This window comes from Aulonocara stuartgranti (genome assembly GCF_965226115.1).
Source record: "Aulonocara stuartgranti genome assembly, chromosome: 17".
NCBI classification, from domain to species: Eukaryota; Metazoa; Chordata; class Actinopteri; order Cichliformes; family Cichlidae; genus Aulonocara; species Aulonocara stuartgranti.
Genome location: NC_138953.1, coordinates 25304427 through 25321969, shown reverse-complemented (window position 1 = coordinate 25321969; position 17543 = coordinate 25304427). Strand labels below are relative to the sequence as shown.

The 17543-nt window shown below is 40.6% G+C and overlaps 2 protein-coding genes across 9 annotated transcripts in view; one reads left to right on the top strand and one right to left on the bottom strand.

Annotated features, from left to right (window-relative positions):
* ppfia2 (PTPRF interacting protein alpha 2) overlaps positions 1-14188 on the top strand; it is a 213790-nt gene extending 199602 nt beyond the window's left edge. For 2 of the 7 annotated variants that reach the window (XM_082511786.1, XM_082511791.1), the window contains 11 exons: positions 59-259; positions 3461-3523; positions 4487-4519; positions 4618-4793; positions 4935-5032; positions 5377-5552; positions 6032-6100; positions 6864-7020; positions 7215-7271; positions 10199-10290; positions 13029-14188. In XM_082511786.1, coding sequence (XP_082367912.1) covers positions 59-259; positions 3461-3523; positions 4487-4519; positions 4618-4793; positions 4935-5032; positions 5377-5552; positions 6032-6100; positions 6864-7020; positions 7215-7271; positions 10199-10257 — 1089 coding nt within the window. In that variant the 3' untranslated portion in view covers positions 10258-10290; positions 13029-14188. The remainder of the gene's footprint in view (positions 1-58; positions 260-3460; positions 3524-4486; positions 4520-4617; positions 4794-4934; positions 5033-5376; positions 5553-6031; positions 6101-6863; positions 7021-7214; positions 7272-10198; positions 10291-13028) is intronic. The other 5 variants (XM_082511789.1, XM_082511792.1, XM_082511787.1 and 2 more) reach the window with 4 other exon arrangements.
* A 212-nt stretch (positions 14189-14400) lies between these two features.
* acss3 (acyl-CoA synthetase short chain family member 3) overlaps positions 14401-17543 on the bottom strand; it is a 66993-nt gene continuing 63850 nt past the window's right edge. For both annotated transcript variants that reach the window (XM_082511798.1, XM_082511799.1), the window contains exon 16: positions 14401-15783. In XM_082511798.1, the coding sequence (XP_082367924.1) occupies positions 15700-15783 (84 nt within the window). In that variant the 3' untranslated portion in view covers positions 14401-15699. The remainder of the gene's footprint in view (positions 15784-17543) is intronic.

Sequence of the window (17543 nt, the reverse complement as noted above, 5' to 3'; positions counted from 1 at the left end):
AATAAGTACTCAGTCTTTCAGGTTAACACTGTTGTCTCCTCACCTCTGTGTGATGAAGTTGTGGTTGGGGATGCCGGCCTGGTACGTGGCAGCATGTCGTGCCAACGTGAAGAGCGGTGCCATCATGTCGGCCCTATCTGACACCGAAATCCAGCGGGAGATCGGAATCAGTAACCCTCTGCACCGCCTCAAACTTCGCTTGGCAATCCAAGAAATGGTCTCCCTCACCAGCCCCTCGGCCCCGCCCACCTCCAGAACCGTGAGTTACACGGAAAATGTGGGAATTTTATTTCCACACATATTTGTTGAAGGAAGCGTTGCTCTAAAGGAGGGAAATTTTCTCATAATTTGTAACAACAGAATTGGCAAAAAAACAGACAAAGAAGGAACAAGGATTTGGACATGGGAAAGCAGTTAGCCTAGCTAGCCTAGGTATATCAGAAAATGATAATAAACCGCATATCTACCCGCACAAAAAACGAAACAAAAAAGGAATTAGTGATTTTTCAAGATGCTGGATAGACCTGACTTTACACGGCTGTTTCCCATCTTTATACAAAGCTAAGCTAACAACTTCCTGGTTTAATCTTGTGGTTTTAAATCCTGAGATGTGGAGCCATTCCTTCAACATACATTCTGTCTGTTTTGCACCTTTTAAATTGAGTTTTTGTGAGTTTGGTCATGTGTATTTTTAGTTTTTCATTGTGATTTTTTTTTAAATGTGTTTTTTATGATGTAGGTAAAGCACTTGAAGCTCTAGCTAGCTATAGCTAACTAGGTCACATTGGTTATAGTGCACATACATGTACTGCAACACTTCTGCAAGAAAAAAAAGGTTATTGCAATCATAATTTCTGCCTCCAAAACAGTTCTAGCAAATATTTTTGGGACATGAGCTTCCCTGCTTGCATACACCACATCTTCACGCATGGGTAACACGCTCAGTCCTTACCATCACATCCAAGTTGTCTGTGGTTTTTAATAGTTGCTTTATGATAAGTAAGCGTATATTACAGTGGGAGTTGGTGATGGCCCAGTCTGTAAAACATGGCTCCTACGTGTACTGTAATTTAGCTTGCCAGTTATTCCACACCACAGTTGCTTTCATTGCTCCCTCCTGTCATGATAATTGCATACAGACTCTGAGGACTCTGCTGTTCCTTAATGATCGCAACTGTTCACACTGCAGAGCAAATATGCTGTTATACAAAAGGTACACTTAGACTTACAGTGCAGCTCATATATCACGCAGACGTGAGAAGTTGCATTGGCTGTATAAACCCAGCCAGGAGCATTCATTAAAGTTGTTTTTAGATGCTGCTAGTATGCATGCAAGCATTATAGCTCAGAATCTCTTCTCACCTCTCCTGTTGTTTAGTAACTTTGCCGGTACTCTCCGCTGTGCTACCCCTTCACCTCACCCTCTCTTCCACCACTTAGCTCCACTTCCACACCTCATGAAATTTTCATTACAGAGCCAGAGACGAGTCCAATCAAACTCCCCCAACTGTGGCAGGCCTCACACTTAAAACCTCTGCACTTAACAGAGGGGGTTAATTGACCTTGTAAATGCAGCAGGATGTGCATGTCAAGCAGAAACTCTAGAGAGTGTAAAGACTCAGGTGGTTTCCCAGCCTCGTTGAAACCAGAAAAATGCAATGGTTTTTACCTTTTACCATTTCATCCCAACCTTTTTAAATGTTTTACCTTCAAACACCTGTCAGATGGACTCAAGAACCCCTTCACAGATCAATTTGTTGATTTTATTTATATTTTATACTATAAATCTTGGTCATATCCATTTCATAATGGATAATTACCTATAATGCGAAACCTCACGGTCAATGGCTAACGATCGCAAGTCATTAGTAAATGAGCGTGCTGCTTCACAGTCAGACCCACCCTTCCTTTTCACATTTAGTTTATACTACTTTTTTATTCTCCATGTATCCCAAGCTAACAACTTCATCCCCCTGTTCATACTTTTCGCAGTTTCTTTAGCAATTTTTTTTGCTATTAGCACACAATAGTAACTTTCACTTCTATGTTTTTTTAATTACATTTGATTTTTTTCCAGAGTAATTACTTTCTACAGTAATATGCACACATATTAAACCAGTCCAGTTTAAATAGACTGGTGCTTAGTTCAAATAGAAAAGTGAAAATTTACTTATCTGGTGAGATACGATCGTGGGGCGATCGTGGCTCAAGAGTTGGGAGTTCGCCTTGTAATCGGAAGGTTGCCGGTTCGAGCCCCGGCTTGGACAGTCTCTGTCATTGTGTCCTTGGGCAAGACACTTCACCCGTTGCCTACTGGTGGTGGTCAGAGGGCCTGGTGGCGCCAGTGTTCGGCAGCCTCGCCTCTGTCAGTGCGCCCCAGGGTGGCTGTGGCTACAATGTAGCTTGCCATCACCGGTGTGTGAATGTGTGTGTGAATGGGTGGATGACTGGATGTGTAAAGCGCTTTGAGGTCCTTAAGGACTAGTAAAGCGCTATACAGGCCATTTACCATTTAAAGCACTTTTCACTACAGGCCTTATTCACCCATTCACCTTATATGCCCTCAAATTTTCACGCTCCAATGGACGCATTGGGACGTTTTCGACCTGCTAGACGACTGCTAGACGACCTGCTCTATCTCCTGAGCCATAGTTGCCCCATCTGTCCTATAGTGACCCTTGACTGGAAATCACTGCCTTACATTTTTATTATCTAGGCAATAATATCTGATCCTGTAGCTGCTGAACAGTCATTCTTTTGCTCAACAGTGACAACTCAATGCAGCCAAACGGACAACAATGAGAGAAACCAGCTTAAAAAACAATAAATTAAAAAATAATGTAATACAGTCACACAGAGAGGTTTATTAAAGGTTAGCATTATGTTACTGTATTTTTTTAATCCATTAATAAGAACATCATTAATGGAAAAATCCCCAAACATAATCCAGGTCCATTTAACTGCCTTTCTTACTAATTTATCACGTAGAGTAGCCAAGACAATTAACATAATCATCACTACTGTTGTTAGTTGGACCTGTAGGTGTGAATGATATGGACAGACACCATTAGAGATGTGTTTTGTTTCGCTTGTTTGAGTGAACTGGCTGTCTGCTAGTGGAAGGTGAATAGATGGGTAACGTGTAATTTACATGTCTGTTGGTATTGGTTACTAATTTATTCAGTCTTAAATGTTGTGCATGCCAAATGTCCCTGTTATCTGTGTCTCTTGTGTATGTATTGTATGCATATGTCCTGTGTTATACTTTGTGTTTTTGTCCTTTGCATATGCCCTTTGACCCCTGGCGGGTTTGGGGCCAGTTCATCATCTGACTGTGATGCTATAACACTATTGGCTTACAGTGGTGCTGCTCTTCTTCTTTAACACTGCTTGCCCCTCCTACCGGACCTCTACTACCAACCCCGCTGCTGCTCTGTCTCTTGGGCTCTGCCCCTTATAGCCATCAGGCAATGTATGGGTGACCCATGAGGAGATGGAGACCCTGGCAGCCCCTTCCAAAACGGTCAGTCCTGCTGTGTCCTTTAACGGTTACCCTTTTCTTTCTGTCACTCATATTTGTCTGGTGGTATAAGTGCGATTATCAGAGGGTGGTTGTGGAAAAATATGAATGGTTTCTAATGGAGAAGACATGAAGCGCTTAAACCCTTCCCCGGTCTATGAACCTCTTCTCAACACTAATGGCCAGCTTGGAGCTTTTAGCAGCTGCTGATGCCTCAATGAAGGTTTGAGTCACCGTTCACTGTTCTTTGGCTCAGTGATGCTCCATAATGAAAGGTCACGAATCATCAATTCTCAGCTGTTTATTTCTGTGGTGTTGTTACTCACCACATACCAGATGTCAGAGTTATTTAAATCACATTTCGCAGTCAGCTTTTTCGCATACAGGGGACTTATCCTTATGAAACTGCATGCCGTAGAGTTTAATCAAAATACCAATCTTAGAAATAGAGAAACTTGTAAAGGTGTGGAGAGACGTTTCATCACCTCATTCTCAGGCTGCTCCGGAGGCAAGTGTCAGTGTCAGTGTAGCAGGCAGAGTGTTCGTTATAAAATGATGGGTAAGTTTTGGGAGGTTTTTTGTTTGATTTATTTTATTACCATATTGTATCATAATTAACTGGATTCAGATTGTCCCATTATTTTAATTGAGTCTCCATTGTCATCCACTTACATGCAATTTAAGGTAAATTAAGTTAAAAAATAAATAAAAGCACCTTCCTTCAGCTATCGAAATTGCTGGAACACTACAGCAAATGCCAATTTTGACAGGGTCTACTTTTGATTGGGTATGAAAAACAAAAAACATCATAAGCCATAAGGTGTATAACAGCTGCTGCTGAAATTTGTGTTTCCCTTCAGGATCTCCTCATGCACTATCAGTTTGGTTTGGATGCACTTTAAGGATTTGTTATTGTTCTAAAAGTGACAATTGGTCTTCATTTTCTTTCCCCTGTGTTTGAGCCAGAAGTCGGAGTCTGAAGAGGGCAGCTGGGCACAGGTGGGTGGAAAGCCTGTTGTCTCTTACAGACAGAGTGAAAACGTGCAATTGGTTTGGCGAGTTATGTTAAACATCTTGTTAAATGTGTTTTCTATTAGACTCTTGCCTATGGTGACATGAACCATGAGTGGATAGGGAACGAGTGGTTGCCCAGTCTAGGACTACCTCAGTACCGCAGCTACTTCATGGAGTGCCTCGTGGATGCCCGTATGCTGGACCACCTCACCAAGAAGGACTTGAGGGTGCACCTTAAAATGGTGGACAGCTTCCACAGGTAGTAGACTTGCATCATACTTATAATATATGTACAAAATGTTTGATCTGGCTCTAGTAACTCATATTATAAAAGGCTTTTTGGGAGGTGCTAAGCTGAGAGGGCATCCGTTTCTTTTTAACTTTGTTTTCCTGAAATCAGAACAAGTTTACAGTATGGGATCATGTGTCTGAAGAAGCTCAACTATGACAGGAAGGAGCTGGAGAGACGCAGGGAGCAAAGCCAGCATGAAATGAGAGGCAAGTACATCCAAGACACGAGCAGTTTGAGAGTGCGCATCTTCGCCAAGGCTGAAAATTTCCTCCATGATTTGTCTTGAGTTCCTGCATGAAAACATAACTGTATTTCTGTGACAGTTCCTTTAAAACATAAAATGAATAACTAACAGTTGTTCTTATTTCCGCTTTGTATGAACTGTGTGTGAAATCTTACTCTATCAGAAATTTCCAGACTAACATCTAGTCTAAAAGTATTTTAAATCTGGTAAAATGTGCAAGTTCAGTTGACACTTTTTCAGGTACAAAAATGTTGTAATAAACCAAACATATGTGAAAACATTTGAAGTCCATACTTGTCTCTGCAGACGTTCTGGTGTGGAGTAATGAGCGGGTCATCCGCTGGGTGCAGAGCATAGGCCTGAGGGACTACGCCAACATCCTGCTGGAAAGCGGTGTGCATGGAGCTCTGGTTGCCCTGGATGATAACTTTGACTACAGCAGCCTGGCACTGCTCCTCCAGATCCCCACACAAAACACTCAGGTACTACTGCAGCTGCACTGTGCAGTCTAGTCAATTTTCTTTGGCAGATTTGACTGTGCACTAACAACAACATTAAGTTGGTCTAACGTTTTTCCAGCTGGAAACAGAAAATCTTTATTGCGATTGAGATATTTTTTGGAGCTCTTTTTTTGGCATAGACATTGAAAAAAAAAAAAATTAAAGGTGTAAATTATGGGCAGAAATATCATCAGTCGCCAGCTTCAGTCCAAAAATAGAGGAATGTTGGTATCAGCCTTCAAAAGCCGGTGGAATCTAAATCAGAGCATGCAGATTTGCCAACTGTCACCCTGGCAAGTTTCCCTGTGAATTTTCACTGCTTATTTCATCTCTATACTCGGGTAAAATCCACGAATAACGTAATGTGTCAGCTGCCTCGGCTACCATGCAGCTAAGAATAGCTGGCCTTCTGAATGTGTTGTCTTTTTTTTTTTTTTTGTTCTCCTTCCTCTTCCCCTCAGGCACGTCAGATTCTGGAGCGAGAGTACAATAATCTGCTGGCGCTGGGCACTGACAGAAGACTGGATGAGGTAAGAAGTAACTATCACCCACAAGGCATCACACCACTGTGAGGTGAAATGTGAAAACTAAGCCTTTAAAAGGATTTCTAACAGTCACATTCTATCAACTTTATTAGATAGTTAAATATAACGAATACTCTTACAAATTGTGAAGTTAGTTTGTAAAAGAAAATCCAAAATCCTACATGTCATGTTACCCTTTAAAAGTAATGAGCTCTGCCAGGATGTTTTGTTTTCACTTATGTTGAAGCATTAAGCTTATCAGTGTTATTAGGCCTCAGTTGCACAGGCCTATAGACAAGTTGGAGATCTCCTGGTAGCCTCTTGTTGCTATGGAATGATATGTTAACAAACCACTCGGCAGCCCCGACCGGTTGCTGGCTGTTGCTAGGTGAAATCAGTAGTAAAGGGGGTGCCGGACCATAAACCTTCCTGTGGTTGCTTAGCAGATTGCTGCTGTCACCCATAGTCTGTATGGAAGATGCCAACTTGCCTTTAAACAAGTCATCAACTACTTACTGAATAGAAGTACCACTGCAATCAACATGTTTAACAAAGGTGTAACTTCACTTTGAAAGGACAATAGTCCCGGAGGTTGCCAGGAGGGAAAGGAGAGCCACAAACCGGTCTTAAGGCCTGAACCAGGTGGTGAGAGCGAGAGCCGTTTGGACTCGGGATAGTAGTCAAAGACTACTCTTGAAACTTTCTTCTCTCACCTCAATTATTTAACTTTTCTGTCTAAAAACAAGCTCTCTATCATTCTGTCACTCAGTGCGATGACAAAGACTTCCGAGGCCCATCGTGGCGGAGGCAGTTCCCTCCCCGGGACATCCATGGTATCAGTATGATGCCTGGATCAGCAGAAACACTTCCTGCTGGCTTCCGTCTCACCGCAACATCCGGTCACTCCAGAAGACTGCCCCCCGAGGGTAAGTGCACTTCATTTCTCACACATGACACTGTCGCATTTCTCAAGCCTGGCTTTCAAACAAAACATAGGTTATGTCTGCCTGTTGAACAGGGAGATGAAAGCATCTCACCTGGGAGCAGGAGTTCCTGCCCCTGCTGTGTGTGAGGAGCATTCTGACTGTGTCTCTTGTTCTCTCTGACGGCTGCTCTGCAGTCCTCTATGAGGCGCTGGATGACAGTCCTGACGACATGTATTTGGATTGGTTTCAAGGTCAGCCCATCTGAAGGTCCTGGGCTTTTTGGCCCTGCGTGTGTTAATATTGTTATTTGTAGTATTAGTCTACATATATTCCCTCCTCTTTACATGGTCTCTGCCAACCACTGTCCTGCTGTATCTCTCCTTTTCTTTGTGGTCTCTCACCCTCGCCTCTCTTTTCTCTTTCTATAATTAGCTCTCTTTAATATCCAACTCCAAGGGTATTGTTTTGCAGAGCTGCAAAATAGATGGCCTTTCACCCTGGTAGTTAAAAACAAACTAGGGGTCAAGTTATGGATTAGGACCCATGCTTGTTGGTTTAACCCTTGAAGTAATGAAGCAGCAAAACAAAAAGTGGCTGAGCGGTGCTATGTAAGTTGGCCTGAATCAGGAGGTTTACATAGGTGAACAGTACATCTTGAATGTTTTTCAAACTAAAACTGACAGTTTGTGCGATTCCTCAACCCTTTACTGTTAAAGAGGACTCTGGCTAAAACAGTCTTAATATTAAAGGGCAATGCTGGTTTGTGAAATTTGGGTAGTTTGGGTTTTGTTTTTTAAAATGGTAATATTGTTCTTGCTAAAGAAATTGCTGAGATTTGGGAGCATTAGACTACTCTTCTTGCACTACACAGAAAGTTGAACCTCAATAAAAAATAATGGAAGTCTGCCAATTTGATGACAAACCCTGTATTTAAGAGAGTGAGATCTGAAAGCATGAACTGGGACACAATTGAAACCTTAAACCACAGAGATTGACGTAGATGCTAAAAAAGGACAGAGCTGAACAGAAAGACCTTCCACAGTTTAGCACAGTTCAGACACTGAGCACAGGTTGGTTAAAGTAAACTCTCTACTGTAAAACTATTTATTAAACTACCTAATGAATGAGCATTTATCTTGAAAGGTTTTGGGCTGTTAGGGGATCAGTTTAAAACCTGTGTGATCACCACACTGCTCTGAACTACCTTTTGTTGCCACATTCCCATATCTCAGCAATTAAAACAACAGTTAGTTGTCACTTTCAGCTATCCGTGACAGCCTTCATTAGGAAAATGAGTTCAACTTTTGAGTATTTTGAGCTCTTGTAAATATTAAAACTATTCGGCTATACTTATACAAATTTCTGCCCATCCATAATGGTTAAGTCAAAGAAAGTTTAGGTATTTCAGGTCCTACTAAAAATGAGTAAACTCAATCTGCTCATTAAGACTGTACTATATCCTATATGCACACTATATAACTCAAGATCACAATAAACCAGAATTATCCTTTAAAGGAAATCATTATCAATTATGCCATGCAGTAATACACGATGGGAACTCATCAAAATATACTGATTTTTGGCCAGCGTTCTCTTCTAACAAGGTGTTCCCAATAACACAGAAACAGCCTTCGTGTGTTCCTCTGTCTCTACTCACTCTGTCCCCTGATCTGTGATGTCCACAGCTCACTGATATCTAGTCGCTGGTGATGTCCACTCAAAACAGGAATTTCCTTTGAGTGATCCATGACTACTTCTATGATGGTGTCACTACAAGTAACTGCCATTGTGTGGAAAAAGGAAGACAATGCTCCTGCAATAGAGGAGACTATATAGTTTCAGGCCCACAGTGACCACTACCATGATCAAAGTTTGTTTGACTCTTCCACCTACTGAATTGGATGACCTCAAAAGAGCAACCAATCACTTTGCATTTTCATACAGTACTTTCTGTCTTGCAGTTCTTGCATGTTATGCAGCTTTGCACAATTACCTCATTGTCAGGTAGAAGTAAAGATAGAATCAGATGCTTTGGCTGGATCTCGCCCACATATGTGAAGGGATGCAGAGACAAAACAACATGGTAAAATAGACTGGAATACAACATGAACGGTACTCTGTGCACGTTTTTTTGAAGTTTCTCACGTGACTCCAAAAGTTGTCCACCACTTTGGATGTGATACAACCTTAGCTGGGTTCCTGGGAGTTACTGGGTGAAATCAGTTGCAAAGAAGTTGCTGCAGCAGAAACTTCCTAGTGATTGTTTTTGGTGGCGAGGGCTGCCTGTAGTTTTCATTGGTTTTCTGCAAACAGTCGCTAACACAGTACCACAGTAGTGGTAAAACTAAAAGAAAAAGTGCGTCACAAACCATTTTTCCTTCACAGCCGGTGCGACTTACGCCCGTGTGACTGGGCCCTTACTCACTCGATTCTACATTGTCATCAAAAGTGTGGCATGTTTAAAATGCTGGACAGGTTAACCTCATGTGGTTATTGGTCACGTATCTGCAAAACCCTAATACAAATGGGCAACAGGAATGGTTGACAGCCCCCTGGTGGCCATTAGATAAAGTGCAGGTTTAAGTCACTTCTATGTTGGTTAAATTGTGTCCTGAAATGTGAACTTTAGATTTTGATTACACAACTATAAACTTGAGTTAAACTGCAAAATGTTTGCTTTAATATTAGATTTAATAAAGCTGATAGATTAAGAAGTTTGGAAAGAAAGGGACTGAACTTCTTTAAAGACACTTCACATCTCATCCAAGAGACTTCTTCAGCTCTCAAATTAAATGTGGAGACTCTAAATACCTAGATAGACACTGATTGTATCAACATTCCTTTGTCATATTTGGATGAAATACAAACAAAAAAAGTGTTACTGTCAGTGCTCACAGCGCGTTCTAGAAACCTTGTCCTTGGTAATCGTTTGGTAGGTAGTTCTTAGGTAAAAGAAATATTTCCCCTTAGATGCAGTCCTGAAACTGCAGCCTCCTCTACTGCAGGAACATGCTACTCAGAAAATGTTTCTTTTCCCTGTTGAGAATCTCTAACCTTGTGGTTTGGGGTGGTAAGGAAGTAGAAATAATGTTTCCTTTCCCTCTGGATCCATCTTGCACAGTAGGAACCTAAATATTCAGACTTCATGATAATTCCCCCCTAACTGTCTCCCCTACAGTTGGACCATCTGCGGTGCAGCGACTGGATAGCTCCACGGTGAGAACCTACTCCTGCTGAGAGGAGGAAGAGAGGGACCTTAAACTGTACACTGTATGTAACACAACACAGAATCTCGCCCTGTTTAATGCACAGCTTTCCTCAGAAGCACTTAAAACAGATACTGGATGAAAGAGACGAGGGCCATATTTCCCCCCCAAGATAAGCATATTTGTCTGGTCGGCTTGGCGAGGCTCTGCGGTGTTTTGGCCAGGTAGCCGTGATAAGGTGATAGGAGACAGCAGGGCATGCAGGGAGCTGTGGTCCCATCCTGATGTCTCCCCCCTTTAATGTCTGTCCAAAAAAGATGAGTCAGTTATGGTCAAAGCTTTAAAAATCAGCTTTTCAGATAAACAAGGAGCGTCTAACACAGAAATTAGTTAACAAAGTTCATTTACATGATTATGACTGTTCACGGCTGCCGTAGAAGGCCTTATGAAACTTATCCAGACTTCACAGATTACTAAGTGAGCTTGCCCTACTCTCCTATCCAACTGCTTTCTTTGTCCTGCCAGGTGCAATGAAAAACTGTAATTTCTCTGAAGTATTTTCTTTGATTTGGGATGCCATCTCACTGTGCCGTCTTTCTGCATCTGCACCACAGAGACGTTCCCTCACAATTTAACTAGCAACCAGATGCTAAAAGCTGAAAAACAATTTTTAAGATTCCAGTTTCCCAAACAATGAGACATTAAACATAATTATGTTTTGCTAAAAAAAACAACAAAAAAAAGACAAGAGAGAGTCCTTAAAAACAGTTAAAAATTGTTGAAATGAGTCGGTAATCATAAAACTTTACAAGACCTCAGCTCAATGTTTACTAACGAAACAACGTCCTAATATTTGAACTTGTGTCTTCTTGAATCACCTCTGTGACATAGGCTGTCATCAGTGCATTTACACTGATCAGCCACAACATTAACAGCAGAGAAGTAACACTGATCATCTTTTTGCAATGCGGTTGCAAACCTTTGTCTCTACACTGCTGTAAGACCAAGCAAACTGAGCAGGATGTTCCAAAACAAGCCTGATTCAATAACCCCAAGGACTCAAACATTTTACTACCAGGCACAACAGGACATCCCCAAAGGTCAACTGTCCATGACCTGACAGGTCAGAGCAGATTTGTTGTAAGATTAGGAAGGTGGTTTTATTGTTGTGGCTGTACCAGTTCAGGCATTTCAGTCATGCAATAAGGACTAAGGTTAAAGTGAAATAAGTGTGTAGGGAAAGGTAGAGCACAGCAGAGGGGGTTGAATCAATGAGGGAAAAGGTGCTGTGTTATAACTATAATAAGATCATTGTGCAGGCAGTTTCTAATGCTCTCACCAGCTTGTTATACTCCTACACAGCAAAAAAAGTAAATGATGCAAAGTTCAGAGCATTTCAGAAACTGGGGATACTGTACCAGAACGATACAGTAAGACATTTGCATACCTTTGCAGGCTTCTGCATTTCAGGAGCAGTATTTACTGAAGGTGCAAAACTTGATAAAATATTTACCTACTTACTTTTTGGGGGGATTTGTTTAGTAGCAACATTAAACCTCCTCAGTTTGAAGTTGCAAAGCAGTAAAGCATGAAAACATCCGATGGGAGTGAAGAGTTTTATAGGCGCTATACAGCAGCAGACCTGTCATTATCTGCTGCTGTGTTCAGTTATGGCTCTGCTGTGCGCTGAGCCGCACTTTAGAACAGCTTACAGCCCAAAACACTGTTGTTGAAGTTGTGTGGCTGAGCTGAAAGAACGCAATGAAGCCTGTCAATAAACTGAGTGCATAAAAAAATGTGTAGAAGAAGACTTTAACACCATCCATTAAGCAGACAGGGAAGTAATTAATCATTATGCATAACTTAGTTACCTCAGCTATGTCACATATGTAAATGGGGCTGCATAAAATAAGATCAGGCTCTATGAAACTGCCGGTACCAGATGATCAATATTTACCTCTTAAAGCTGAAAACTATGTTTCCAGGGAGCCTCGTGTTTTATTAACAAGAGCCAAATTCCCAGTCATTGGACTTTTGTGCTGGTTCTTTGTATACAGGTTATATATGTATGCCAGTTAGAACGTGGGAGGAAAAAAAACTGCATCTTGGGCACCTGACTCAGTCCACTGTGGTGAATCTAGTCTGCTCTAGCTTCATATTTCTATTTGCTGGACTTTAACTCCTATCCCCTTTAGTTTGCAAGGGGCAGCCAATGAGAACATAGTCAAACAGAATTTTTTACAGAATTTGTAGGAGGGGCTTGTCAAGGGTTTCCCCAGAGGGCGAAAGCAGGCTGCACATGAGCCTACGCTGTATTTATTGGTGATCAAATATTCTGATTTCCTGTGGGCAATCCTTGCCTTGCCATTAATTCTCATCTGTTCCCAATTGGAAAAAACCTGAAAATACCCCTGGGGCTCCTGTGCCTGAGTTGACCTCATTAGTTTTTCTAATCTGTTATCCCCATCTGAAATTGAGCATTTAGATCACTCTGAAGTATGAATTTTTGCCTCACAGGGATTACTTTCATACACTCATTTCATGAAAAATTGGCTATATTTAATATAAGAATCTACAATTTTAACAGAAAATATGGGGGATTTTAAGAGGTCCCTTTGAAAGTTCTTTTAAAGGCTGATTCATTAAAATAAGGATGCCACTAAATATATCTGAAAGCATCTTTATCCATCTTGTTTATGATACCTACAAGAAAGGTCAAAGGTTCACCTCGAAACATCGAAAAATGGGGTAAAAATAACTAAGTGCTCTCTCATTAAAATTTACTCACTGTTTCCCCTTAAGGTGCAGTTCTGAAAGGAGACTAATTAGTGGAGCTGCTGGACGGGTGAAACCTGCTGAGGAGTGAACCATTCTGACACGCACTGCCAAGAAGCCCTGCTCTCCTCTCTAACACCACCCCCACATCCACAACCCCTTTTCGTCCCCTATAATGTGGGCACCAGACTGGTGCTAAACTGTCCTGCAGGCTGTCCCATTTCTACCTTTTACATGTACAGTTACTTGTCAAAGCATAATGTACTGTGTATTTCTTCTACAGGAGATGTGTAGGTTATCTGTAAATTAATATAAATATGCCATTTTTAATATATACATATATATATATATGCACACACATAAATATATATATATATGCACACACACAAACACATGTATAAAAAGATATTCAGTTTGTGCAAAAAAAACAAACAAAAAAAAACCCATCTCTGCCACCTCATTTAGTGGACCATAGATTACTATATGCTGCTCTTAACATATTACCCCATCCCTCTAGATCATTTTGTACATATGGTTTTATTTTTTCATTGTGCTGCTGCTGATGATGATAATGATAATTATGACGATGATGATCCTGTGCTGCACCATAAAGTGAGAGGAAGAGACTGGATGTTGTGGCAAAACACACCCTCTAGTGGTGGGGGAAAAAAACAACTTCTAGTCCCCATTCTAGCAACTACGTGATCCTTTCTTATGGACTCATTTTTAAAAAAAGCATTTTGAGGGGATGTGTCGACACGCAGGAAAAACATGACAAGCACTTTCTTTAAAAAAAACAAAAAACAAATAAAAAACAAAAACGCATCAACTCAACGGACTATTTAGTAGCCAAGGACAAAATAAAAGAGACGCCGATGCTCTCTGAAGTCGCACAAAACTTCCTCTCAGAGATCAAAGGGGGAAAAAAGAAGAGGCAGTGCGTCATACATAGAACATGTCACTTGTTGTACTGTATGTTTCGTCAGGCGATGCATTTACACAAAAAGGACAACTACACTTTTAGCCGAGCTGGCCTTCTCCCCCCTCCTCCTCCTTTCAGACAAACAGATGAAATAACTGAAAGACAGACTGCTTTAGCTCATAGTGTGTGTAGAGTGTATATGACCATGTTGAAGTGAGGTGACTTAATGATAAAACAAACAAACAAAAAAAAAAACCCTGTTGCTTGCTGTGACTTACATTTGGTGTAATCGTTAACGCTTTTTCTGTCAGTTTTCACAGGGTGACCTGCCGTGCTGCCCTGTTATCTGTCTTTTAGTTATTTCCGACGGACGACTCAAAATCAAGTCTTAAAAGCTTTTAATTTTTCATTTTAATTTCTTCGATTTGCACGAACAACAAATCGCTTTATTTTGTGTCCTGTCCCCCCCCCCCCCCCTTTTTTTTAATTTTTATTTTTTTTACTACTTCTTGTACTTTGGTCGAAACAGTGGTGAGCAAACAAATTTTCATTGTCAATAAAACAACAAAAAAAAAAAAGAAAAATACTGTCAATGAAGTCTTCATTATTTTTCATGAATAACAAAGCCATACTTTGCATTCACATTATTATGTTGTTTTCAATACATATACAAAGGGCAGAACAATTTTATGTTATAATGAATATGGCACCTGTATTCTGTAATGTAACCCTGTTTTGCATGAATTGTTTTTGATTTCCAGTTAGTTTGGGTTTTCTCATTTAATTTGTATTGTTTGAAAATGTTTAGTTTTAGGTTAGTTTCTATTAGTTTCAGTGTTAAATTTGTATGGAGGGCATATCCTCGGGGCAAGATTTAGGAAAATTTGTATGTTTTTGTTCACAATCATTTCAGCTTTTATTTTTTTCAAAAGTCTAGCTTTGAATTTCAGTCAACTTTTTCACCTCTAGTTGTAGTTTTAACTATAATAACATTCATCAAAATGTTAATAATTTGATTCTGATAACACAGGGTTAGTCATTCAGTTCGATCTCACAGCCTGAAAGTGCGTTAATTGGACGGACTTTAAAAAAAAATTATACACACACATATAGTAGCAGTATAGGGGGCTTGTTTACAAGCTGTTGTTTTGTGTGTGTGTGTCATTTACTTTTTGTTCTGTAGTAAAAAATATTTCCCCCTTTTATGGTATTGCTCCCCTTTTTGTCATGCCTTTGTGAGAAAAAGCACCACAAAATGCCAACTCGGCAGCCAAAATGTATCCAAAAATCAAAACAAGAACAAACAACACGCCGTTCCAGCTAAAGCTGTTCATTCATTTGGATTTAGCCTTTGTTAGTAACATAAAGTGACTACATTAACAAATGCTAAATGCTTCATATGACGTTTTTGTTCACTCCCTTGCATTAAACACACAGGTCTGCACTTTAGTTGCATTACTTTTGTTTCATGACTGATAGCCAGAATCATAAAAATGATTATTCAGTTATTTCTAGATCTAACTGTATGATCCATTCAAAATAGAAATATGAATCCACTTGTGTGGATCTGGACTGGTTTCCAAAGGCTAGACATCAATGTCTACCTTTTCTTAATTTAGAAAACAAGAAAAGTTTCTTATTTCACTGAGAAATTGTGCTCACATTTGCAGCACTTTGTGCGTAGCATGAGCATTTTTGCACACTTATTATTAATGGAGTGACTTTTGTGTTGCCAGAAACTGCTTAGACTGTCCTGTTGGCATCCCACTGATGAACTCAGGCTGCACCGTGTCTGGACGCTCTCTCTATTTGCTTCTCGATGTCTTTAAACACCTCCGGGTCCTCAATAGTTGGAGAGATCTGTGGAAAAAAAAAAATCTTAACATGTGTAAAATAAGGAGGAGATGTTTTTCTCATTTTCATTCATTATTTTAATATGGCATTATTAGTTCATTAGAAGTATATAACCAGCTTTGCATTAAATATAAATTGAAGTTTTTGACCTTACATTATCTTTTGCATTTACAGTGATGGCTATAATTTCAGTTTGATCTTTTTCCTTGCAGGTACCAGAATAATAACATGATTTTCCATTGCAGATGTAACCATGATCATTCCATACACATTGCAGTTTGTCGCTTATTCTAGAGTTGTGCTCAAGTTAATTAAAGGTTAAAAGCTACAGCCAGCGCGAGTCTGGCTGATCTATGGAGGGCAAAGGCGTTGAGCTTGGAAGGCCGCACGCGCACAGCACTTATAAGATGTTATTCTTGGTGATTTTGTGCTTAGTCATGTTTTAATATGTTTTAAGTAGAAGTAGCTGATCCAGCAATATTCATTTAATATTATATACTTGATTTAGAGCAATACACACTGATGGTCTGAGTAAATGAAAGAGTCCTTGTAGCTGCCATGTTGTGTCTTAGCAGGGTACAGACGGTTCCAGGAGACGGGGGCAGTCAGCGTCTGCCCTCGGGAAGGAGACAATGTTATTCTTTGTGTTAAATAAAATTGTCAACATTGATTGTATTGCACCTGTCACTACGCATGAAGGGGCGTTCTAATACCCTGATTTCATAAAACTATGGTGATGTGTTTTTTGAGACGAGATCTGAGACCGTCTGCATACAGTGTCCATCTCCCACGTGTGTGATCATTAAATCATCGTTTGACTCAACCCGACCGGACCAGTGTTGTTATTATGGGTTTTTTCCTCTGGTGTCCATCCCCAATATTTTGAACCTTAACATTTTGGGGGCTCGTCCTGTGATATTGGGGTGGATGTGCGAGGTGTGGACGGTCTGAGGTGGTCGAGCGGACAGGCACGGACCAGGGATCTGATGTGAGTGAGTGAGCTTCCCGGGTGCATCTAAAAGGTAAGGCACTGCCTGTTGAGTTGATTCCCAAATTGTGCCAAATTGGGCTGCATTAAATTAAAAGTCTACTCACTGACGTTGCTGGTGGGTGTCTGTTTTGATTTTGATGAGAATCACCGTGTGTTATGCAGTTAAAGTTGCTTAAGAGTATTTAATGAAGTTGAAGAAATATGAACATAATAATGTTGGGTTTGAGTCCCTGGATATTGAGTTAAAGGCTCAGGTAGTTTGGTAGGGAATTGGTCATGTTGTTGGTTAAAGTCCAAATTGGTTATAAGTGTGGTCCTGTGTGATTATAAGTGAGGGTTGGCTCCACTGACCTCTAGGTGGCACTTGCCTTAGTCAGACTCTTGTTTTAGGGTGTTGACTGTTGTTTCAAATTGTTACAAATTATTATAGGACGGCACCAGAAGTTGCTAAGAAGCGCATAGCCCGGAGGTTACGCTCCCTCCTGGCCGTGGACGCGCGGTCTTGACCTGTCGGCGAACAGGGTTAGTTCAGTTTGGCTTAACTGTGGGGTACAGGGCATCCCGGAATCAAGCTAGGAGTTAGAGTCTCCTCACCGTTTTAAACGGTGTCATGTGCTTTTTTGGATACTGTTAAATTGAGTTAGGGATTTTAGAAATTAGGTCAGAAACTGTTCCAGAAGTAACAGATACTGTTTAATTGATTACAAAAAAGTTACCTTTCTTCGGTTGGACCCGTTATGGTTAAATTTGTCGAAATTGTGTAGGTGCTCTTTAG